The 26612-nt window shown below is 30.7% G+C and overlaps 1 protein-coding gene across 2 annotated transcripts in view; it reads left to right on the forward strand.

Moving 5' to 3' along the window:
• Nucleotides 1–26612, forward strand: part of Sulf1 (Extracellular sulfatase Sulf1) — a 106064-nt gene that overhangs the window by 35284 nt on the left and 44168 nt on the right. For both annotated transcript variants that reach the window (XM_089078380.1, XM_089078381.1), the window contains exons 2-3: nt 18561–18891; nt 19733–19972. In XM_089078380.1, the coding sequence (XP_088934506.1) occupies nt 18642–18891; nt 19733–19972 (490 nt within the window). In that variant the 5' untranslated portion in view covers nt 18561–18641. The remainder of the gene's footprint in view (nt 1–18560; nt 18892–19732; nt 19973–26612) is intronic.

Raw genomic sequence — 26612 nt, forward strand, 5'->3', positions numbered from 1 at the left:
CATTAAGATATTTTAAATCCGCTTGCGCAGTCTTTTTTAGAATCGTTTGTAGTTGTTTGTAGTATTTTTCGTTTCGTTTGTAGTTGAACCGTTCAAAAGTTATAACAATTTAAACAAATGGTTAAGAAATGGTTTTGAACGGTTCGACTACAAACGAAACGAAAAGCACTACAAACAACTACAAACGATTCTGAAAAAAACTGCGCAAGCAGATTTGTGCTATCTTAAAAAATGACAAAGTTTACTCTTGACCATTTGTTTAAATTATTATAACTTTTGAACGGTTCGACTACAAACGAAACGAAAAGCACTACAAACAACTACAAACGATTCTAAAAAAGACTGCGCAAGCGGATTTAAAATATCTTAATGTCGGGTGCAAGTCATTTTTTTAAATTTTGATATTTTTTAATCGATTTAACTACAAACGAAATTATTGTACTACAAACAACTACAAACAAAATACTAACTGTTTCCATATAAAAAAGTTAATTTTCCGAAAGTCGTGTACTAGGTTCACAGAGGTGAAAATGAATCTTTCTTTTTATTCGTAATAATTAAATTAATGTGACAAAGAATTTTATTTTATATTATGCTAAGATAATTTACAACATAGGATTTCTTATGAATATTTTATGAAATGTACGATATATATGTATATTGCTCTTATGGCTTGTAATTCTTTATGTTACATTGAATTTTTTATTCGATAGATGAATTCTATCACAAATAGTTTCTCATATATGAAAATAAGAATGATTAATTATAATATAATTGACACAAATAGAAATATAAATTCAATTAACTAACCAATTAATCAACCAACTAAAAATTCCGAATGTTAATTTTTGAAGGTGAAGTTTCTATGTTAATGAACTTTGATATATTGAAACAAACATAAATTATCATGAAGATTTGTAATTGTGGTAAACACTGCGAAAAGAGAGAATACTGTAGATTTCATGCTTTTCTCTTTTTGAATTACGCACCTTCTTAAACGCTCAATCATGCACAAATCTATAGAGGGAAATTAATTTGTTTATATTTTATATTTACTGTTTAATTAATTAGCATACATCTTTAGACTATAATTTATAACTTGCTTGTGAATATGTCCATTTTAATTAAATATGAGTTGCAGTCAATAATTTAAAGTAACTATAAAATTTACTTGATTAATTGTTAATTAAATGTGCAATATACTAATATATGTGTAAAATTTATCGCTCATAATTCTTTACTTTAAGTTAACTTTTCGGTAGATGGATTCTATTACACATAGTTTCTTATATCTGAAAATACGAATGATTATTTATAATTGACAGAAATGTAAATGTATCGAAAATATGTATGTAGATTAATTTTTGAAAATGGAATTTTGTACATTGGAATTTTGTACATCGCTTATTCCATCAATAAATTGAAATAAACATAAATTATAATGTAGATAATGTATTTGAAATAATTGATTGAAATGGATTTTCTTAAGTTAAGAATACTGTTAAATAAATTTTGATAGGAATTTTTGGATTTGTGAAGTTATAATATTTTATTTTATTATTTATATACAGAAAAAAATCAAAATTTCAGTAATACTTTTCATAATTCTATAGTTTATTATATAAACATTAAAGAAAGTTTTACATTTTTTTATATAAAAAAATCAAAAATAAGAAAATATGCGTATATACGTATATACGTATAAATTTCGAATTATTTTTTTTCTTTATTCTTTTTTTTTCTGTCATGATTCTGATAATTGATATTTTATTACAAGTAAAGATACTTAAACATTATTTAATGTATTTGGTATAATTAAGCTAAGAAAGGAACTAAATTAGTTGCGACTATAAAACGTTAGCACGTAGAATGTAGCATCAGCATGTTTCAATTTGCCCATTACAGCCAACTGTTAGACTTTTTCTTAATTAATTTTTGAATTTGCTACTTAATGATTTTCTGAAAGCCATTTTATTTTATTATTCCATCTGGTGTATTTTTTGAAACAATTTGAAGAAATGCGATTTAGGATTGATTGCATCAACATTTACGGAAATATAGTTTTTAACCTCCCTTGCACGACTGCAGAGTTAAAAGTCAAACGAACTGACAGCTTGCCTAGTGATCACAGCACAGTTAATTAAGAATAGGGACGGTCATGTCATTGATTGCGCTACTTCTTGTAATCAAGACCATACCTGATAAAAATAAAACGTTTAACTGTGAGTTTTATGAATGAAGGATAGTATGAACAGTTCAAAGTGATGATAAATTCAATGGATTTAGCACTATAACTCATAGAAAAGAAAAAAATATAGCAAAAGTAGGTATGCGAGAGAGAGAAGAGAGGACAGTTCTGTATAATAAGCATACAAATCGATATAAAGATTTATATTATCGGTAGTATATGTTTAATCGGTAATTTTGCTCTAATAAATTTAATTGCTTTGCCGGGATTCAATAACTAGTGACTGAACGAATATGTAAAACTTGTATTTTTTTTTTAATACATTTTCTTGTAACATTTTATATATAACCGTGCTGTTTGTGAAACTTTTTCCTCCACATTAAAATATGTCGAGTTATTTACTTATAATTATTCTTGTAAGTGTTTATATTAAAAGAATCATATTGATTTATACATGTTATTATATATGTGAATTATATCAGATCACAATGTAATTGTAATTATTGTAAAATTTCACATTCCTTGCTGTAATATTATAAAATTTTTTTTGCGTATAAGCATATTATATAAATTCTATCTCTTTTTTATTTATTTATTTTTGTTTTCGTTTAAATCTATTTATTTATTTAACGACGTTGATTGTCACGCATTTCTTTATTACGACATAAAATTATAATTTTCATTTCGCAAATTCGCTCTTACGATAAGAGCTAGTCCTCGATTCTCGAATCGTGTTATTGTACTTAGATAGTGCGACAAGTTCCAACCGCGAACGCTGCATTAACTAAAGTGCACAAGCCTCGATGCTGACATGACGTTAAAGTTCGTAACGCGTCATTTCTCGTTTGAAACCTGACGAGGCTCGAATTATTTTTTTTTCTTTATTCTTTTTTTTCTGTCATGATTCTGATAATTGATATTTTATTACAAGTAAAGATACTTAAATTATTTAATGTATTTGGTATAATTAAGCTAAGAAAAGAACTAAATTAGTTGCGACTATAAAACGTCCTTTCTCGGATTCGCGATTTAATTTATACCGTTTCTATGAAAGTTTTATCCAGGATTATTACGATAATTGGCATGGAAAATTCCTACATATTTACGATACCGCGGGCAAGCAATGTCTGACGATATTTTTGCGGTTTAGCAACAAATTCAAAGAAACATTTTTGTCTTTTTATATCGTCTATCACGATACACATGTATTTATGCAAATTATATGAGCATCAGTTAAGGCTACGTAATCATATAATCAACTTCAGCGTTCCTGTCATGTTCTATAAGTGAACAAAAAAAAATGATGATACTTAATAACCTTTACTAACAACTTTATTTATAAAATGGCGGATGTGTATTTCAAGAGAAATCAAGAGATGAACTTAATATCTGAGAATTTGCATTTGTCAGTATAGCGCGTATGTATCAAATTGCTACGTAGTGAAAATATATGCGTGTTATGTTATATTTAATCGTATTATGCTTCACCTATTTCATTTTTATCATATAATGATAAGTATGCTATTAAATATAATGATAAGTATGCTATTAAAATACAATATATATCAAAATTATGACTTCCTATGAAAGAAAATAAACGTACAAATGTAAATGATTATCTGTTCTTGTATATATCGGCCTTTTTATCGATTTAATCAATGTAATTTAGTTTTCCGGGTCAGTTCAGTTGCTACGAAATGCAATAAATTGTAGCTCTGTTAAATACTGGATAAAATTGATCGACGCTATGAAAATCGACATTACGAACAGAGATGATACATGAATAGCTATTAAATTCTTTTTACAGCAGGCGTAATCTTGTGAACTACATACGGATTGGGCATATAAATCAACATTAATATTTCGTCGTTAGTTGCGCATTCATAAAACGTGCATGAGATACATGAGATATATGAATGAGAGTCGTTTTTCTTCTTATATTAAATGAGTTTTAATAGAAAGGAATTTATGTAGCATATATAAAGCAAGACAATGTAGAACAGGAAAAATGTGTGTGTGTGTGTGTGTGTGTGTGTGTGTGTGTGTGTGTGTGTGTGTGTGTAAAATGTATATATAATATTATAATGACAAATGTGTTATGTTATTATTATATAATACTGCGATTTAAGTAAAGAATTTTGAATTTATTTTAAAAATTTTTAGAAGCACATTTTATATAAACTTTTACGAAATCTAAATTTTATTTATTTATAATTACGTTGTAATTATTTGCACTAAAATTGAAGAATTTCTATTTTAGTAATATTAATCTAAATATTTCCTAAAATAACAAGAAAAGAACATATTTTTAAACACCAATCTTTTTTTATTCTTTTCCTATGTTTATTCTATAATTGTTACAATTTTGAAAATAAAGTAATTGCTATATAATTTTTCCGTTTGTTATCGCATACATCTATTCCAATTGGTTATATAGTTCAAATATGATAAAACATTGATAACATAAAAATATTAAAGTAATTGCTATATTTATATTTTACACAGTATATATAAATATCATACGCAGCGATGTATAATATTTCTATGAAATTTTATAATAGCAGCAGCAAACATTCTCGAGCATCTATTTTGGTTAAATAAAATTATAAACACGTAAATGAGCAAACAGAAAGGTTCATCCATAAGTCTAATTATGAATGGAAGCCGAGGAATAAAAGATCCGAGTTCGAATCTGTAGGGTTTGCGATTGTCCGACCTAATTATCTTTTCTTACCATCATTACAAATCTATATCACAATTTATTTTATTTAAATTTATGGTAGGGCATTATGTGCAATGCCTTACACTACTTCAAAAATTATATTACATAAAGAAAATTATACAATCAATTGCAATGTACACGCCATCTCCACAATTCAGTACCTCGCAATCCCAAAACCTGAAAAAAAAGAATGTATATTTATGTTTGTTCCGATTAGTTATAAGTAACTGTTCGTAACTTTTATTACGAGAAATTATTTATATCTAACTCCATTTAGAGTGTGAAAATAAATATATCAAGAGAAATATGAATATAAAATATAAATAAATATATAAACAAAATTATAAATATGAAATATCTTCTCATTTCACGTTACAATATTTATATTGTGTTGTATATTGTAATAAAACAATATAATTTGTAAAACATTTTTAAATAATTTTATATCTATCCGAATCTTATTTCGAAAAATTAAGAATAACACTTTGTTCCTTATTAAAGTTTTTCCTCAAATTAATCTGTATTTTTTAATACAATAATTATTTATATCATTTATTTATTATCTGATTTTAGCTAAAGTGTAAAAGTTGATTAGAATCAAAAAGACATGATTGATAGAATCACAATCATATTAGTGTAGTCAAATAAAAAAATATTCATTTATGAATAATACGAAATTATGTGATCAAAACTCTTGGCAACAACATTTGAGATCACTTTAAGACATTTGTGAAAGTGGACATTTTAGTTAAAAAGTTGATGATGAAACAAAATCCCATAGTCCCAAAAAATGCGTTGAGTATGTAGATATGATATTAAGTCATTTAAATATTTATACGTAAAAATTTATAACTTATTAATAAATAAGAATTTAATAAATACTTATACTAGGAAATATATAATTTACTAGGTTTATAAATATATAATAATAATGTTTATATGTATGTATTCTGTGTATAAATATTCTAATAACTGAAGATGATGAGTATAATTATATATTTTTATCCATATTATATATTTCCAATTATAATTAATTCGTATTTTGTTCGTATTTTATTCGTATTTCTGTGTATAAAAAATAATTTATATCTGATTCCAATGTAATGTGAAAGCTGACGTAACAAAATGTATATTTGCGTCTTCTGTTATGTTATTATTTATTATTAACTTTATATGTATTCTTGAAAATATTTTGAAAATAAAGTAGTAAATCAAATTTAAAAGTCTTCAAAAATACCGAACGTGCGAAGATATGTCTGGTCTTCACCAGAGGCGTATCAGGTGAAATCAGCGCTATCTTCTTCAGCGTCTTTCACTCAAGTCACCGTTGTACATCAATGTCAACACGAATGGAAGAGGGAAGAAGCCTTTCGCGATGTACGATGTATGTAAGATGCGATTGGAAGAACGTCGCGTGGGCTGATAAAGTCAATGTCGCCAAGCAGTCTGGCAGTCTTCTCCGCGTTTCTTCGTCTCTTGTTCTGCCCTTTCTGCGAGCTACCCTTTCCACCTCTTTATTCTGCCTCATTCTTTTTTAATCATTCTCTCGCATATATAACCTCGTATAGTCGACGGACTGCGTGATCTTCGCTGCATATTGTCTTCCTCTCGTAATTGTATGTGATTGATTATCTATTACATTCGTATTTCAAGTTGGATTCTTATCGAGCACTCTATCAAACTTTCCATACAAACATCTATTCCATAAAGCTTTACATGTTGCATTTATCAGCCGCTTGTTATGTTATTTGTTTTTTAGAGATTTCTTTTTTAATGATTTAAAATGTATACATAAAATTTTCATATTGTCTTCATACTGACTTTCTGTTCAAGTTCTGTAGGTACTTGCAACGATGTTATGTGTGATTAAATAGCTTTTTTTATAGATACATAGATATATTAGATAATTTTTATAATTATAATATTATAATTATACAATTATTTTTGTGCTATGGAAAGAACAATTTTGCTGAAGGATCAAGCATTTGATATAGATATAGATATAGAAAAATAATTTGTTCGACTATTAAAATAATTAAATAAAACATTCAAATTGGTTGCTGGGATATAAAAAAATTTTGCGGTATTATCATCATGCTTAAACATCCTATCTATTAATTTTGATGACCCAAGAAAATTATTTTTCAGATCTGTATCTCAGATTTTTAGATTTTTAGCTAAACTATTTTTTCTGTATGCATATATGCATGTGGAAAAATAGAACTTTACATCTAAAATTCTGATATTTCCTTGATTAAATCAGTTGTACGACAGACATATTTTTATTAAAAATGATAAAGATGCATTTTTTAATATTTTTTGCTTTTTTAAAAGTATGATCTCAGAAAGAAGTATCTCATGATCTTTTTTAATAGAACCATCTGTCATTAATATTGAACTTTGAGATGATAGTTTATAAATATTACCTATCTAAAAAATTATGTGAAAAATTCTTAAGCTTTTATAAACAATTGATTATAAAGATATGATGTATGTAATATTCTCACTTTCCAAATTCAAAAGCTTTCGGAATTGTATTATGTATTTCATGGATGAACACGCAATGAAATTATCGGACTGTTAAATCGGCTGATAAAAACATAATGAGGAAGAGAAGATAGATATTTTCCTTCGTCTTTGCATTCTGCAATTTCTGTAATTTATCTTTCTTGCTGCTTTTGATATCTGTTGTGAGGAGGGATCTACCTCCACACTCTCCACTCCTGCTTTCTTTTCTCTCGCGGACGGAGCACGTTCATTTAATCGGGATCCTCGAGTTTCCGCTCTCGCGATACGATCTCGAATCTCGCTCGTAGTTGTCGAGACATGCTGTGCTCTTCTTCAGAGATCTCTCCCTCGAAATCTCCGGTCTCTCAACCGAACAATAACCGCCCACACGTCGCCGTGGTGTCATGCGTGCGGTGCCCTCATCGTTCCTCATTTTCACGCTCTGCGGACGCTCGTCGGACCTCGGCTTCGACGTCCCTTTCATCCTTCGTTCGCGTTCCGCCCTTCGTCATCGTCCTCGACCTCGGTCTCTTATTGTACCGGCGAAGAAAGCTGTCGTTAACAGTGCCGGGGACATCGGCTGCCACGAATTGCTGTCATCTTGATGCCAATATCTTCGAGATTAGGTGATGGTTGACAGCTCTCCTTTCGCTATTATTAGTAGATACAATTCGTTGAGTGTTACTTATTTTGCTTTTAATAAAAAAATAACAGTGGATTTACAATAAGTGACACACGATGTTTATTTGACGTGGAAAATTAGAAATGCCAAGAATTTGCGAATATTCGAAATTTGTGTGAAAACTAATCTTGTGTTTTTTTTATTTTAAATAAAATGTGTTCTTAGAGAAAATTAAATTTATATTTTTTGCTATCTAATGTTGGAAATTTAAATATTACTTAATATACTGAAATGGCTGTTCCAGCTTAATAGACGTGCGATACACAAATCACGTCCGGTATGTTCGATGTAATTAGCCGACGAATATGTGCGGTATCAAAGCGGATGCAGGAAATAGCCGTCACACGTTCGTCTATGCAGATGTACACGTAGCTAGACAATGTGAGACAGGAAATGTTTCTTGCGATATATTTGCTTAATCCGGTATGCTCATTTTGAATGTATTTTTGCAATTATTGTTTTGAACTTAGTCTTTCAATTCGTATTTACACGTTGCAGCGCATTAATATTATGTTATTGTACAAATCAGTTTTTACTCCATCATAATATATATTACAATGAAAAAAATAGTACATTCACCGGTTGTAGGCAGATAATAAATTAAATAAAATACTACATGAAATATTAGCAAAAACGTTAATAAATATTATATAAATTTATTTTTTCTTAATCTTGTAGTTATCTTATATAATACTTGAAGATCGTATTTTCGCGTACTTTCTAGATTATTGCAAAATATTAAACATTAATAATGATTAATAATCTCTTATACCTTTCATTACATTATGTAATAACTACATTAATTACAATTGGTTGTTTTTTTTTAAATTTTTTCCTTTAGTATATTACATTTTGGCTGAAGTTTTCATAAATTTTTATAAATAATGATATCTTGCATCTTGCAGCTTCTGTTATTATTGGCGAAAGGGTTGCGAAGTTTCTTGTAATATTTATTGTTATGTTTTTGGAAGAACAATAGCGGCAAGATTACACTTTCAACTCGCAAGGCGCAATTTAGGAATGGCAAACAGATGCAACGCGTATGTGTTACCTAGTCATACATAGTATGCACGCATTGCGTAAAGTCGAAAGACCTACGTGCACGTGTGCACTCGTTACATTATCTGATTGTGCTAAATTCAGCGTTCGTTCCTACTACTTTGTTCAGGAAGTGACGTCAGATATCGCGCAGCATATACACAGCGTAAATACGTATGATCAGGATTTACGTGTATCGGCGCGAGAATCAATCAATGAACATGCCATTCGTATTAATTCTTCTACGTTTGTTTGTTCGAAAACAAGTTTTGATTATTTATTTCCGCAATACACATTAGCGATAAAATTTTTATCCAATTATGTTTCCAATTATGTTTTATCCAATTATGTTAAGGCAAATTGGAAGATACGATATTGAATTGCATCCGCATTGCTTTCTTGACTTGATTAATACCGATTGTCTCATCCCCGTGAGATCTTAGAGATCAAGATCGAAGATCGAAGTGCAAGGAAAATGTAAACATCCGATAGAAGTGCGCACATAATCCTGCTGAAATGTGCTGCTGGCCTGCAATAACTTATACATATCACGCTCCTTGTAAATAAAAAAAAAAAAAAAATACAAAATATAATTTTTTGCCAAAATTTTGAATCTCGGAACTATTTGCATTACACTTTAACTTTTCCTCTTATCACTTGCATTCTCGACACCATTCGCTTATCTGCTTGGCTAGAAACGAGATGACTATCAATTAGTGATAATTAATGGGGGATCAATAACTCAGGATCGAGTAGTCCGGACCGATAGACCGAACGTGACATCGCTTCCTAACATCTTTCCAGCCACCTCTCGACTTGTCGCGCGTTGTATACTTGACGTTAATTAGTGATTCACAATAACCACAAAATACGATATCTGATGTACATGATCGGATCGATCAAAACATGATACATCGTTATTTTTTCAGTAATTACTATAAAGTTATTGCCTTTCTGTAACTAAACATCAGAATTCTATTTTATTTTCCTATTACTTTGTTTTTGCTATCTTTTTCTAATTTTCTCATATGAGAAAATTATGATTGTAGATGTATGTCGATATATTACATCGAAAAATGTTTCATATTTATGAAATTATAAAAATAATGCTATTCATACACGTATAGTCCGCTCGCTTTTGGCCCCCGAGTAATATTAAGAAAAATCGTTCCTTGCCAACGCGCCGTTGTTTATGTTTATCGATATTAATTGATTGATTAGAGAGATTCGACGGAGAGAATTGTGAGACGGGTTTGAGAGGAGAGTGAATTGCGAGCGCGAGATTGTATCACGACCTATGTATTTAGTTGTGCTTATTAAAGTTCGTTATTTTGTAAACAGCCTCTATTTATTTCCGCGTGACGCGCGAATGCGAGTTGTGCGAGTGATCGCCGCGGAAGTGCGACAATATATTATAGATATTTGAAAAATATAACAGAAGTCAAAACAAGCATTTGTATTTTTATTTTTTCTTACACTATTTAACAAAATTTCAACTTAATTCAATCAACAATGCGATTTAATTAATATGTTTTAGCATTATTTTTTTTTATATTATGTATAAAACGGAAAAATATTTTTTTTCCTCTATTTTTTTAAGATAAACGAATTTTAATGTATATTTAAACTAATATTTTTTATTGTATTACGTTATTTCGTAGACAGCATTGCAAAATATATTTTATACATAAGTAGATAGAGAAACGACTTATCTCGCGACGAAATAGATAGCTGTTCATATTATCTGAATTATTATTATCTATATGTTTGCGCGATTGATATGAAAAGCAATGTGCAAGGTGGATGTGCAAAATGAAATCTTGTAAGCACGATCGCGTCGATTGAAATAGAATCCAAGAAGTATCCAAGTAAATATGTACTTTATACGAATATGTTTACATTGACTACAGTTTACGAATGCCGATTTACACATATCAAAGGCATTTTCCGTTCTTGTATTTATTTGTAAATTCAATCATATTTTAAGTGCAGACAGGATTGAGACTCTTGCCAAATGAGCGCTGATGCATATAACAAATACACAATATATGGCAGTAGTATAAACATATAACAAATAAATTGTCTAAAAAAAAAAAGATCAAGAATTTTATTGTGCAGATAAAAACTTGTATATCATGCAATGTGCTCATTTAAATTTGATATATAAAGCGATATAATTACAGAAATAAAAAAAGATACTTCTTTTAATTTTTTAGTAAAACTATTTATTAATTTAGTTACATTATAAAAATGCTTTGGTCTTTTATGAGTGATTTTCCTAAAATGTTGTAAAGGAAGTAAATTTTTAAATAATATATTTATAAATATATTTATAAATATATTTTATATAATTTATATTTATAAATATAAATATTAATAAATAATAAAGATGTAACTGTTTTTTTAGCAAAATTTAAAAAATTAGTTTTTTTTATAAATGATTTGTATTTTCTTAAGTACAAATAGATATATAATTAGATGTATCAAGAGGTTCGCATAATTTTATACTTGTGAATTATTTTTATTTTGTTTTTATTAATAAAATGTAGTAATATTTTAATGGTTAATAAAATAGATCGACATTCCCATCAACTTAATGAAATCTGCATAAATTAATTGCAAACTTGAATAAGTCATATATCTCGGTTTACGAGATTCACGATTGATCATAAAAAGACAATGGAAAATTCTAATAGTTTAATAATGTATCATATGGTGTAATTTTTTTGCGAATACAATTCCGCATTTGTAAAATATAACATATTATGTTTTTTTCGATAGAATTCTGTAACTCTTTTGACAAAGAATATAAAGAATTTTTTTCTGACATTTAGTATATGACAATTCGAATAAAATCATGGAAATATTCTTATGTTGTATATTATTACAAGATAAATTACTTATGAGATTTTTCATGAGTTTTGTAATGTGCGAATAATATACATACATACATGTATACATGCTTGTCGTTCGTCTTTATCATTGATCTTTATCCGATAGATGGATTTTATCAAATTATTTCTCGTATGCGAGAAATAAGAATGATTAGTCATAATTGACAGAAATAGAAATGATAATTACTCAATAACAAGACAGATTTTAATGAAGATTGTTCAAATAATTTAAAGACAGATTTCAAATTTTTGAAAGTGGAGTTTGCGATTCGATTAATTGTAACAAACCCCAACAATAAATTGAAACAACATAAATATAAATTATAATAAAAACTAATAATTATGACAAAACACTAGGAACAGAGAGAGAATTGCAATAATATCATGTTTGTTTCTTTATAAATTATTTCTGTTAAATGCACAACTATGCAAAAATTTATAGATGGAAATTTTTCCGCTCAATGTTGACATTGTTACAGTTCGGTCAGTTAGCAGCTCTTTTGTGGTTATAATTTACATATAAATATGTCCATTTTAATTTATAATATATATGTAGTCAACATATTGAAATTATATATAACAAACATAAATCATAATATAAACTTTTGATCTAATTTTGATGAAAATTAAGCGAAGAATACCGATTTCATGTTTTCCTCATTTTGCATTGTTCCTCTTAAATGCATAATATCTCAAAAATTTATAGATAGAAACAAATATAAATTATCATGTAGACTTACAAACATTAGACAAAAAGAAAGAATACTGGCGATTTTGTATTTCTTTGGGAAGGGGAGGGGGAGCTATTTCTATTAGTTATAATTGACAGAAATAGAAATGGTAACTTTTACTATTTAGTGCACAATTGTATAAGAATCTATAAATGAACATTTTTCTATTTAATATTTTGGTTAGTTAGCACACGTTTCTGGATTATCATCATAACTTGCATATAAATGTGTCTGTTGTAATTTCATATGTTATAAAGTAGTCTCATATTTATAAATAATAAAGATGTTTTTAATAAATCGTGACAAATCATGACAAACGAATGTTGGGTCTACATAACCAATATTGTAAGCATAAACAGAAAATTTCCATCTATAAATTTTTGAAATATTATGGATTTAAGAAGAACAATGCAAAATGAGGAAAACGTGAAATCATCGGGATTCTTCGCTTAATTTTCGTCAAAATTAGATCAAAAGTTTATATTATGATTTATGTTTGTTTTATATAATTTCAATATGTTGACTGCATATATATTATTAAAATTGACATATTTATGTGTAAATTATAACCAATTTAAAGAGCTGCTAACTGACCAACCTGTAAACATTGAGCGGAAAAATTTCCATCTATAGATTTTTGCATAGTTGCGCATTTAATAAAAATAATTTAAAAAGAAACAGACATGAAATTATTGCAATTCTCTCTCTGTTCCTAGTGTTTTGTCATAATTATTAGTTTTTTTTATAATTTATATTTGTTTCAATTTATTGGTGGAGTTTGTTACGAATTTATCGAATGCTCACTTATCGAAACCCTACTTTCAAAAATTTACCAGTACTTCCAATACTAGTATAACCAATCAGAATAGTAATTATCATTTCTATTTCTGTCAATTATAATTAATCATTCTTATTTCCACATACGAGAAATTATTTGTGACAGAATCCATCTATCAGATAAAGTTAAATATAACAAAGAATTATAAGCGATACGTATAAAGATATATGTACATATTGTATTAATCAAACCTTTGTTAAGTTAACTCCCCTCCCACCACAAAAAATCGAAAAAATATATATGCTTAAATTATGTGCTATTTATGTGCTAATTATGTGCTCTAGTCCCGATTTTTGTGTTCGCGCGATTTAGCAGGAAATGGGAATTGAAAATGGGGGTGCTGGCTTAACAAAAGTTAGCACTCCCCACCCCCCATTAAAATTACACACAAGATAGAAAGTTAATAGCTCAGAATTATGTGCTATTTATGTGTTTTCAAACGTTATAAAAATAATTAACCCATCGCTAATAGTTTAGAAGATATAGGTAAAAAAAATAAATATACCTGTCAATCGCACAAGAGTAAAATAGAATACAGATAACGAATCGGTTTTAGGCTTAAAATGTTCCTCGATTCATGTGCTCTCAAAATATGCAAGACCCAATTTTTGTGCTCATACTCTATGACTTACAAATCACCCGTGAAGTCAGCATCGCCCCAATGAACAAGAATAAAGTATCAGTAAAAATAGAGATAGCGAATCGGTTCTAAGCTTAAAATGTTCCTCGATTTATGCTCTCAAAATATGCAAAATCCAATTTTTGTGCTCATCCCCTATGACTAATAAACCATCCCGAAAGTTAGCACCGCACCAACGATCAAGAATAAAGTAAAAATAGAGATAGCGAATCGGTTCTAGGCTTAAAATGTTCCACGATTTATGCTTTCAAAATATGCAAAACCCAATTTCACTATCTCTATTTGTACTGGTACTTTACTCTTATTCGTTCGGGCGATGCTGACTTCACGGGTAGTTTGTAAATCATAGAGGATAAGCACAAAAATTGGATCTTGCATATTTTGAGAGCACATGAATCGAGGAACATTTTAAGCCTAAAACCGATTCGCTATCTGTATTCTAACTTTACTTTACTCTTGTGCGATTGACAGGTATTTATTTTTTTGGCCTATATCTTCTAAACTATTAGCAATGGGTTAATTATTTTTATAACATTTGAAAGCACATAAATAGCACATAATTCTGAGCTATTAACTTTTTATCTTGTGTGTAATTTTAATAGGGAGGGGAGTGCTAACTTTCGTTAAGCCCCCATTTTCAATTCCTATTTCCTGCTAAATATATGCTATTTCTGCATATTTCCTGCGCGAACACAAAAATCGGGACTAAAGCACATAATTAGCACATAAATAGCATATAATTTGAGCATATATATTTTTTCGATTTTTTGTGGGGCGGGGTGCTAGCTTAACAGAGGTTTGATTAATACAATATATACGTATATCTTTATTACGTATTGCTTATAATTCTTTACGTTATATTTAACTTTATCCGGTAGATGGATTCTGTCACAAATAATTTCTCATATGTGGAAATAAGAATGATTAGTTATAATTGACAAAAATAGAAATGGTAATTACTGTTCTGATTGATTGTACTGGTAACTGGTTTGGAAGTACTGGTAAATTTTTGAAAGTGGAGTTTTTGCACTCGATAAATTCGTAACAAATCCCACCAATAAATTGAAACAAATATAAATTATGTTTTGTAAACTTTTAATTGTAATAGATACCAGACGAGAGAATACGGTGATTTCATATTTTTTTCTTTTCGGACTATTTCTATTTTAAATTAAACGCGCAGCTATATAAAAATCTATAAATGGCAATTTTTTTGTTTAACGCTTAGAGTTTGATCAGTTAACACATTTCTGAATTATGATTACAAATTGCTTTTACATGTGTCTGTTTTAATGTGATATATATTATAGTTATAAAGTAATCATATTTGAAGAAAATGCTTTTAATAAACCATGATAGATTATGATAGACAAATTTTGCATTTAGATAACGAAATTGTAAGTATAAACGGATTGTAAAAATTTATATCTATAAATTTTTACAACATTATGTGTTTAAAAACTACAATGCAAAACTACAAAATGAGAAAAACGCGAAATCATCGATATTCTATGCTAAACTTACGTCACAATTACAAATCTACATTATTTATTATTAATTTATATTATTAATTTATATTTATTTTATTTTATTATTTATATTATTAATTTATGTTTTATAGTCATTTTCTCAATCTGTTGACGACATGTGATTCGCGAATTTATTCTCTCTCAAATACACAGTATTATAATATCTTGTAACATCATAAAAATAATTGTTTTGATTGATGTTTATTCGAAGAATTCTTTCACATTTGAATGTAGCTATTAATCGATAATATTTATCGTTATTTAGGGAAAAAATTATTTTAATATAATCAAACATAAAAACGCGCAATCTTATGTATAATAAAAATAACAAAAGTATAAAAATAAAAAAAATAAAAAATTGTGAGGAAGGAGTATATCAAGAAAAAAATTAATTTAATCGAACTGTATAGAAAAGACATTGAATTTTCCGAGCTTCAAAAATTGTGATAAATCTCGGTATAGAATAATATATAGTTGTATAAAGTAATAAAATCTGTAAAAAAAACACGTATAGAAGAATATGTAATGAAGATGCCGGGCATTTGAAAATATATTGTTATATGGTTTATTTTCAAATTTTTATCTCTCTGTTCTAAATAAAAGAAAGTATCACATTCTAAAATGATTTATCGCTAAAATGCATATTTCGCAGATTTATTTTTTTCTATAAACAAAAATCTCTTTTTCGCACTCACTCTCTTTATAAATACATGACACTAATCGATACATTTAATGAATCATACAATTAATGATAGAAATAAAAGGAAAATTTAAGTATTTTGATAACATCTAATATTTATTATGCTATTTTTTATAAATTCAATAATGCAATTGCAATTTTATGAAACCAAATTACGTAAGTATTTCTATAAAATGTTTTAACTTTTTGCGTATAAAAATATTTAATTGATATTACTCAAAAAATAGGTTTTATAATTAATTATAAGCTATTCCATCTTTGTTTTGTGCAAATATAAGATACGAAAACATTTTGTAAGTAATCGTTTAAATATATTAATTTTTAAAATTTAGTTGTAACATGTAACAGTTATAATATATTTACACACACACACACACACACACACACACACACACACACACACACACACACACACACACACACACACACACACACACACACATACAAAATTGATTATAACTTTAATATCTCTATACATTAGATATTTTAAGAATTTGCAACAAGATTTTTTTTAGCGTATATTAGTTAATTTTTGATGTATTTTTTAAATATGATTAGAAATTTGCGAGATATATTACGATCTATCTTAATAATATACACCTTTAAGTCAACGGAGAGTTAATATAAGTTAATGCGATTATTTATCATTCTTTTTCCAATTTATCACAAGATCTCTGTAACGGAGCAGCACAACGAAGTCTGCCATAAAATACGAACCGTACTATTATGGTCCTGTTCTTCGCTTTCACGATCCGACAAGGTCACGTGATTCTTTTTGCACCTTTCATCTCTCATCTTTCATTCCTGAGTAACAAGACGTGTCTAGTAGTTAGTACGGTTGATCGCGTTCACTCTCGGTAAAGCCTCTAATGGGCATAGCATACGGGGCATCTGCGGTTAATCGCGTCGAATTGCTAGTAATGCGATCCGTTTATTGTTTCGCACGATGCATGCAACGATCGCGATGTTCGATACGATTGCCACGTTTATCGGAGATAATTATCGCACCGCGTACCAAACTACAAACCGCTCGTGGGTATTAACGGATTACATAATGCCTATTGGCCGTGCAAGAATTTCACTCGCCATATCGTGTCGCACCTCACGCAATCGAATACAATCGGATGATCGGTATGTCTCATTCGATGAATATTTAATCGCAGTACATTGGTGTATTGTACTGCATATTTTACTATACACGTCTAAATGATAAAATATAGTACAATTAAAATATATTTTTGTTCACATTATAGAACTGTTTTTTTTTTTTGAGATCTGATTCTTGGAACGATTCCGAATTTAATACTATTTTATTCATAATTGTTATAATATAAATTTTCGTTTGATTCGTAGATATTACACGTAAATTATTAGATATGAAATTTTCTTTGATAATTTAAAAAGTATATATATAATATTAATATTAATATTTATTTATATATTTATAGTTTATGTTGCATATACTGGTTATTATTAAAACATTTTAAATTTATATAGTTATATATATGTAACTGATAAATATTAATTTAAAACAAGTGACAATATTTATAAAGATGCATATAAATGATAACTTGTTATAAAATTAATATAATTAATTTTTATAATTATTTATCAACAGATTTATCTACAGACAATCATTTGGAATATATCTTTACACAAAAAATTATTACAGCAATTAAATGCCTATTGCGTAGCTTGCGAGATATTTTTATATAAAATTAATTTGTTTAAAAGATATCAATTATTCTATCCATTTTTTTAACTTTATAACAATTAAAAGTTGAATTTTATAAAATATATCTTACATAAACTTTTTATAGAGATTAATTTCATCAATTAGGATAATATATAATATTACAGTAATTGCAATTAGAACGATCTCTCATAATGATCGATTTCCTTCCTTCACGCAATTATCCTCGTCGTCTTTTTTTTATCTTTTGTTTTAGCCTATGAGCTAAGAAATACATTATAGATATGTACGAGGCGGGGAAGATTCTTTAAATCCCTTTTTTTGCCTCGCCGCGATCCAATTATCGTTCAACTCACGCGCCCATTAACGTGATGCGTGCTCCGTTTTCCTGTTCCAGTCACAACCATGGTATGACACTTGATTGAGGTTGCCAGTCCATAAACGACCACCAGCCGCTGCCGCCGCCGCCGCCGCCGCCATGAGCAAGCTATTTCAATTTCTGGCTCTCCTCCTGTTGGGTGTCAATGCCAGACGGACCGACGGAGACAGACCTGCGGATGACGCGTACGCCGGCCAGCATCGTCGCGGCTCCCTTCACAAGTCGAATTACAACAGCAATAATAATTACAATCATCAGTCGAACTCGCCCTATTTGCCGCACCAGCAGTCCCGAGAACGGAAGCCGAACATCGTCCTGATTCTGACGGACGATCAAGATGTTGAACTAGGTTCGTAATAATAACATATGGGATTTCTTCAAGCCTCTCAGAAGTCTCGAGCCAATCGACTCCGCCTTCCGTAAATTTCTTTATTTTAGTGTGGATATGTATGTGCGATTAATTTATTATCTCATCAGTTTTCTCTACCTTTTATTTCGAAGCCGATCGGTCATTTGACTTCTGAGAGGGTTCATTTATCGCCGGTATAAATGCCTACGCGGAAGACAGAGTTCATTTTGTTTATTGCGTGCGGCGGCCTGCTGGCGCCTTATCTCACCCGTCGCGGTATTCGTCTCAGTCCTTGTGAAGGTCTGCTCCGAGATATCGCGATACGTATCCGAGAGAGAATGCAATCTTATCTGTAACGCTGCATAGAATTCTATATTTGTTTTTAGTAATTTGTTTGTTAATATTGAATGGAGCGGATGTTCTCGAATGATATTCGAAATCTTCCATCTACAGATATTTCAAATATTGATTTTAGGAAATCAATATTTTTCTAGAGAACGTTTCGATTTCACGTTCTTTTTATTATGTGTTAAAATAAAAAATTATTAATATATATATATATATATATATATATGTTTTTTTTTTATATGCGTATCATAGTAAAAAAAATATTTTTATTATCGAAAGCTTGATTTCAAATGTGGATTATAAAATTCATAAGAGAAGGTTTATATATTCCGCTATAAAATATCAATGATACATTCTCATTCAACGCGGTAAAGATATTGTACCCTAATTGGCATGATTAAGTGATTGCGGGACAATGGACATATTTCAGCGTGCGTAGATTAAACCAGATAGATATTTGGCCATATCCAAAATGGTTGTCTCTTCCTTGCAGGTTCGTTGAACTTTATGCCACGGACTCTGAAGCGAATAAGGAACGAGGGCGCCGAGCTAAGACACGCGTACGTGACCACTCCCATGTGCTGTCCGAGCAGGAGCTCTTTGCTTACTGGTCGTTACGTTCACAATCATGAGGTCTTCACGAACAACGACAACTGCAGCAGTCCCCAGTGGCAACGAGATCACGAGCCGCACTCCTTCGCCGCTTACTTGAGCAACGCGGGATATCGGACAGGTAAGAGGGGGTCCCCATCGTTTATCCTGTAAGCCTGGTGGATGATTACAGTCTCCGTCTCGTGATCTCGCACTCCGCGAGGAATCACACGCACGCAAAGCGTTTAATGATGTCATTACAGTTTTAAAAACGCGAGACAGCCCAGTTCTATCACGTGAGATTTTTTTTCAGTACGTTTCTCACATCGGAGATCGTATTTTTGCAGTTTTTACATCTGTATATAGTTTTTGCAAGTTTTTGATCGAAGTTTCTCAATGACGTTAAGTTTAATTTGAAATTAAATTTATTAAATCCAATAGCATGAAATGGAATGGTATCTTATAAAGGAAAATTGGAATAACATTTCTTGCGAAATTTTTAAAAATTACCCGAGAATTCTACGAGAGAAGGAAAAATCGAAAATGATATCTTGATAGAGTTTATCCTATATAGAGTATTTATCCTTAGTACTTTTAGGTTTATTACTGGCACGATATGAAGGGAACAGACGCATTATTGTTGTCCATTGTAATGCACATAACTCGACCTTTGGCCATACAAACGCAATCAGAATAATCGAGATACGTTCAATTGAGAAGTGAGATTTCTATTTACCTCCCCACGCCAACACAATGCGTTCTATGCGTAACTGGAGTCAAGTACGGTCAGCGATAAATCCTCGTTACGTAGGTCGGCGCGAGCCATTTAGACTGGGATTTTCAATCAGGATAGGTCGAAACCTCATTTTCCTTTTTTTTTTTTTTTCTCTTTTCACTGACTATCCTCACGTCGCGTGTAAATCAATGTCATCGTAGCAACGACTTCCAACGACTTCCAACTTCTTCGTGCATCATTAAACGAGGAGGCAAGTCGATGTTCCTTATTTACATACGGATGCTATGCCTATGGCGGCATATTCCTGCAATTAAAATCTCAATTAATCCACACTCTTCTCCCTCGCCCTTCCTCCTTTCCCACGTTTTCGTGCTCGACGTGCCAGCGATTCTCATTCCGCGCAATCGGCGCCGAACGAGATGAACACGGCAATGTGTTCCCATAAAATTCCGGAGACCAAGCCGAGTGCGCGATTGTTCGGCAAATGTTGAAAGCTCTCTCTTATCCCAGTCTCTTATCCCGCCATCCAATAAATCTGACTGCGGCTTCTCGCCGAAAGGAAGGTTGAAGGCAACGCAACGCGCGTAACAATGATCGACTGACTGAAGATCCAAATATTTGATCTTGTCACTTGATCGTTGTTGAAATTTTGATTTCTCTCAAGTGTCTACGATTCACCACGGATCAATTTATGGTGAATCGAGTTACGTGTAGGAATTTACGACTATGTCCCGACATATAATACGAGCTTTGATTTAAACGTCGCAGTACAAATAATCATCCTTTTCAAATATCTCTTTGATGTATGTTTTATTGAAAATTTTATGTGGCATAATTGCTATTTGATAGTTTAAATCTCGTTGACTGTCAATTAGGGGCGGTAGGATCTTAATGGTTCTTTGCTTACGAATTAAACAAGTTTATGCCAGATCATGGTCCGTGATAGGGCGTTACTTATGCTAGATCATGCTCCACGATAAGGAATTACGCTGCAGCTTTACGGATCGCAGGCAAAATTTGCTGTATTCATGATCGCGAAACTTATAAGATAGTCGCGCTACGTTCCGACATGATATCCGATGACACTAATGTACTGTAATACAACTGAATAGTAGCATCAATTGCGATGTTACACGGACGTAATAGAACCTGTCCTCCGCGGTGGATGTCGCGGGTTTTACCACGTCATGTTGCATTGCGATTGGCGATTTCTCTTATCGCCGAAAGATGTCATAAACGCATTAGTGCGTTTGCGACATCAAGAATTCTTGACTCGTAAAATGTTGCGGTTGCGTGTTGCTAGCTTGTACCAGATAAACGCTGCGCGTCTTTTTCGGCAAAAAATCTGCACGCATTAGAATACCATCGGGTTTGTGTGCACACATATACGCACGCATGTGGGGAACGATTTATACTCCTAGGAATCTGATATATCGCTACAGTCCGATTTAAAGAGTCCGTTTGTTAACTTTGATTTAACCGGCGTACGCTCTGTTTCTAGATTTTAATGCTAGACAGGGGACGGAGAATCAATTAAATTTCAGGATAATTGACGTTTGGTGGAAACCCTAACTATATGGGAGGAAAGGGGATGCAAGATAATAGATACAGTCTGGAGCATGAAAGAGAGACAAAAATCTTCTCGCGATCGCTGGGACCAATCGGTCGCTCGCCGATGTCGGACCTTGCACGTTGGACAAGAGTTCGGGCAAGAGAGCGGAATCTCTTCTACTTCTTCTTGCCCGTCGGTATCTTCCTTTCCGTCGCGTCCGTCACGACCATATTCGCGTAGGCAGGCCGTTGCTCCCTGAAAGCATAGCCGACCGACCGACCGACCAACCAACCCAGCCAGACTTCTGTCTCGTCGATCGAACCTTTCGCCTACATCCGGCACGAGATTGGCGGTCTTCCAAAATTCGCGTACATATCGCGTGCCTTTTTTTGCCGCAACGTGTGTATCTTCAAGACCCAAGTCCTGGATGTTCGTGTAGATAAGACTTGTCTGAACCGCGGCTGAAGATGAAAGCACGGCTAATTATCGCGATATGCCACCTCATATGATTCTCTCAAGAACGATTACGTTGATTACGTTGATTACATAATATTTCTCGCTTGACAAGTTTGTATCTTGCTCCCAGCGTATATATTAATTCGGTGGCCTGTAAAATTCGTTTCGATACTAGAAATCTTGCACGATCCGATTGGACCCAAGCATTTAATCCTACGCTTTTCCTTGCGCAATTATCAATTTTATCGAATTATTGTGCATTAATTTATAAGAATTAAGAAATTAGTATATTTAAACCAAGCTCAAATTAGATAGATACGAGATAGCAAATTTTATCTTATTAACGGAAAGTTGCATTAAAAATAGTCTTATAGAATGCTGCACACTTAATTAACTTTAATTAGAGATCCAATTACATATCATAACGATCCGAAAGTAAAAGTAAAAATCTGAAATCGTATCACGATCATAAATGACGGAAAAAGTTTAAGATAACAAAAGTTACACTAAATTTAGTTTATCCGAATTTTCAATATCATACTTTATGGATAGGACATTTAAAACCTATCCAATAAAGCTTTTCGATTGTCGAACGGGGAATGATCATTCCAAACTTGCAAGAGAAAACAAAACGTTGAAAGCAAAACGTGTTTTGCAAAATACTGATCGGTGGTTATACGTTAGGGAAAGAAAAAAACTCGTTTTGTTATCGCCGCCTGTGCAGGGTGTCCCTGACCAGAATACTGGGACTGGCCGGTCAGGCGACAAATTTTCTTTGTTATCTTCACGAGAGAATCTTGTCGCGAACTCATATGTTATTCGCTCTTTCTATTAAGGTGCGTTCGTGACTTTGAACGAATATAGATTCGCGGTCGTTAAATTATTTTGAGAATGAAAGATACGAAAAAATGTGCAATGGCATGAGCAAAGATAACTTTGTCATATCATTTATATCAAATTTTAGATTTTATTTATTTTCGTCCATCAAACGAATTTTTTATTAAAATGCTTTCTATTAAAAATCTGATTTTTAATACGATTTTTAATACATTAAACATCTCTTCATTTATATTTATCAAAAGGTACAAATTTCTATGTTACATTGTTATATTTCTATGTTATATGTTAAATAAAATTGTTTGTAAAATTTTTTTAATTTTGACGAATGAGATGGAGAGAGACAGGGAAGGAAGGAAGGAGGGAAGGAGATGTAGAGAGGAGAGGAGAAGATAGGAGAGGCGAGGAGAGAGAGAGAGATTTTTTTCTATGCTTTACATTTTTAAAACATTTTCAAAATTTTTACATTTTTAATTTGTGACAATATATCAATTTGCAATTATTCATAATTACGAAAATTTTTTGGAGCGTTTGGTATTCTTTTTCTTTTTTCTTTTTTCTTTCTTTTTTTTTGGAAAAATAATTGAATTTAAATTAAATTTGTTGATTTTATTTGTTAATTAATTGTATTTTCCCATCAATTAATATTTAATATGATTATATCGAAAGATAAATTAGATATAATAATATATTTCAATGTATATGTATGTTTATTTCAATGTATATTTTTATGAACTATAAAACATAGACGTATTCTTTATTACAATTATTAATTTACAATTATTTATAATTATATTAATTAAAAATAATTTTTTATGTAATCGATAAAATAGTGAAAGGAATTCGATACTTTACTTATTGATGTAGCTATTTTATATCTAATTGTGAAAATTATTTCATATATCCTGTTATGCCACAAAACATTAATGAGATAAGCGTTTATTTCACGATATGAGTAATGCATTTTTTTATTTAATATACTTTTATTTTTTTATGAATAATTTTCCAATGAAATATCTGCAATGAAATCTTGATAGCGTATGTAAATGTAACTTTTCTGTGACGTTTTTTATCTTATATCAGATTTTAAATACATATTAAAAGCTAGGATCAACATAGATTCTCTATAAAAGATTCTCTATAAAATGATTAAAATGATTAAAAAGAATTTATTAAAATACACAATAGAAACAAATGTATTTATCACTTTGTGTGTGTGTGTGTGTGTGTGTGTGTGTGTGTGTGTGTGTGTGTGTGTGTGTGTGTGTGTGTGTGTGTGTGTGTGTGTGTGTGTGTGTGTGTGTGTGTGTGTGTGTGTGAAATATGTTTTAGGGAAAGAATTTGTGTACGTCACATTTAAAACTGCGAAACTATTTCCGCCTCATCTTCAAATAACCTTTTATAGATGTTTTTGTAATATAGATAATATAGATTCTAAAAATCTGCGATAAGTCAAACTGTATTTTATTAAGCAAATTAGCGCATTACACTTGTAAATACCGTTATTATTTGAATAAAACAATGCCTCGATTAAATGAAGTTCAGTGCGCAAAACACACACACACACACACACACACACACACACACCACATACGCGCGCGTGCGCACACACAGGCATGTGCACACATAATGTGCACAATCCAATCAATAACCTCGCCTTGCATCGTAATGCTAATGCTAGCGGTAATTGATTGTGAGCAGAAATACATAAGTTACTTTGACACGCTATAACTCTGCGAAAAAAGTGAATATGAACTTCTCTTTTTTTTAATTTGAGAAAAAATTCAAATTTTACGATGGTTACTATGATGGTTACCATGATGGTTACCATGATATTTGCAAAAAAATTCATCCTGCTGCGCACAATACGTCACACTTTTAGGTGTGTGTGAAGTTGGCATCTCATTTCGCGGAAACTCACAAATTATTGAGAGTTCTGACTTCCTTTCGAATAGTTCTAGAATTCCTGATAAATTAAACAAATAGTTCTGCTCATTAAAGCGAAAAAATCGGTTCGGACAAAGTGAGACGCCAGGTTCACGCCGCGTCTCACTTTGTCCTAAATAAGTTCCGATGTCCGCCGATGCAAGATTTTGAAAGATTTATAGTTCTACAAGAGTTCTATAAAGAGTTCTATAAAGAGTTCTGTCAAATTAAAGCAAAAAAAATTATTTAAACATAAATACAGAGTAATTATTAATGTAATAAGAGATCGAACTAAACTACAAACAAACAATTCGGAGTTCTGGCTTAAAAATTATACTTTTCGTATAGTTCTCAACATGAAAAAGCATTTTCTAAAGAGTTCCGGGCAATTATAATAACGTACGATTGTTAAATAAATAAATACCGTCCGAGCGTCACGTACTTAGACACATAGGTATGACACGCTGGCCGCTATTTCGGAGTTCTGGCTTAAAAATTATACTTTTCGTATAGTTCTCAACATGCAGAAGCATTTTCTAAAAAGTTCCGGGCAATTGCGATTGTAATATATTATCTACGGAATGTTATTTTAAGAAATATAATTTATAATAACGAGAAAAATAAAGGGCATTTACAAGAACAGTGAGTGTTACTGCAAATTTTTCGTATACTCCTACCAGCGCTTCTCGTGGGTTCCAATCCTTCAGATGGACCGAATCCCAAATTTTTCTTTGCATCGAGAGGTACAACAAAATTGCAATTGTTTGATCTAATTATCTTTTTTTTTGCTATGCTTCAATTATAAATCTATATCACATTTATTTTGTTTCAACTTACGGTAGGGCATTATGTGCAATGCCCTACACTTCAAAAATTAATCCTCTTACATTACCTTTACATATTAACAAAATTTAGCCTAAAACTTACTCTAAGCTTATATCTATATGTTAACAATTATATTTATAATTATTTATAAATAACTGTTCTTACTTTTATGTACGAGAAATTCTTTGTATCTAACTCCATCTAGAGTATGAAAATATACTAGTCAACAAAATTAACGCATAAATCAAATTATACCAAAGTTTAGTATAGCTTTAAATAGAACTCTTAAATAGAACGCTTTAAATAGAACGCTTAAAAATTATACTTTTCGTATAGTCCTCAACATGGGTGATATTTATTTATTTAACAATTGTACGTTATCGCAATTGCCCGGAACTCTTTAGAAAATGCTTCTGCATGTTGAGAACTATACGAAAAGTATAATTTTTA

The sequence above is a fragment of the Pogonomyrmex barbatus genome, unplaced genomic scaffold (assembly GCF_055798465.1).
Source record: "Pogonomyrmex barbatus isolate J1 unplaced genomic scaffold, ASM5579846v1 scaffold22, whole genome shotgun sequence".
NCBI lineage: Eukaryota > Metazoa > Arthropoda > Insecta > Hymenoptera > Formicidae > Pogonomyrmex > Pogonomyrmex barbatus.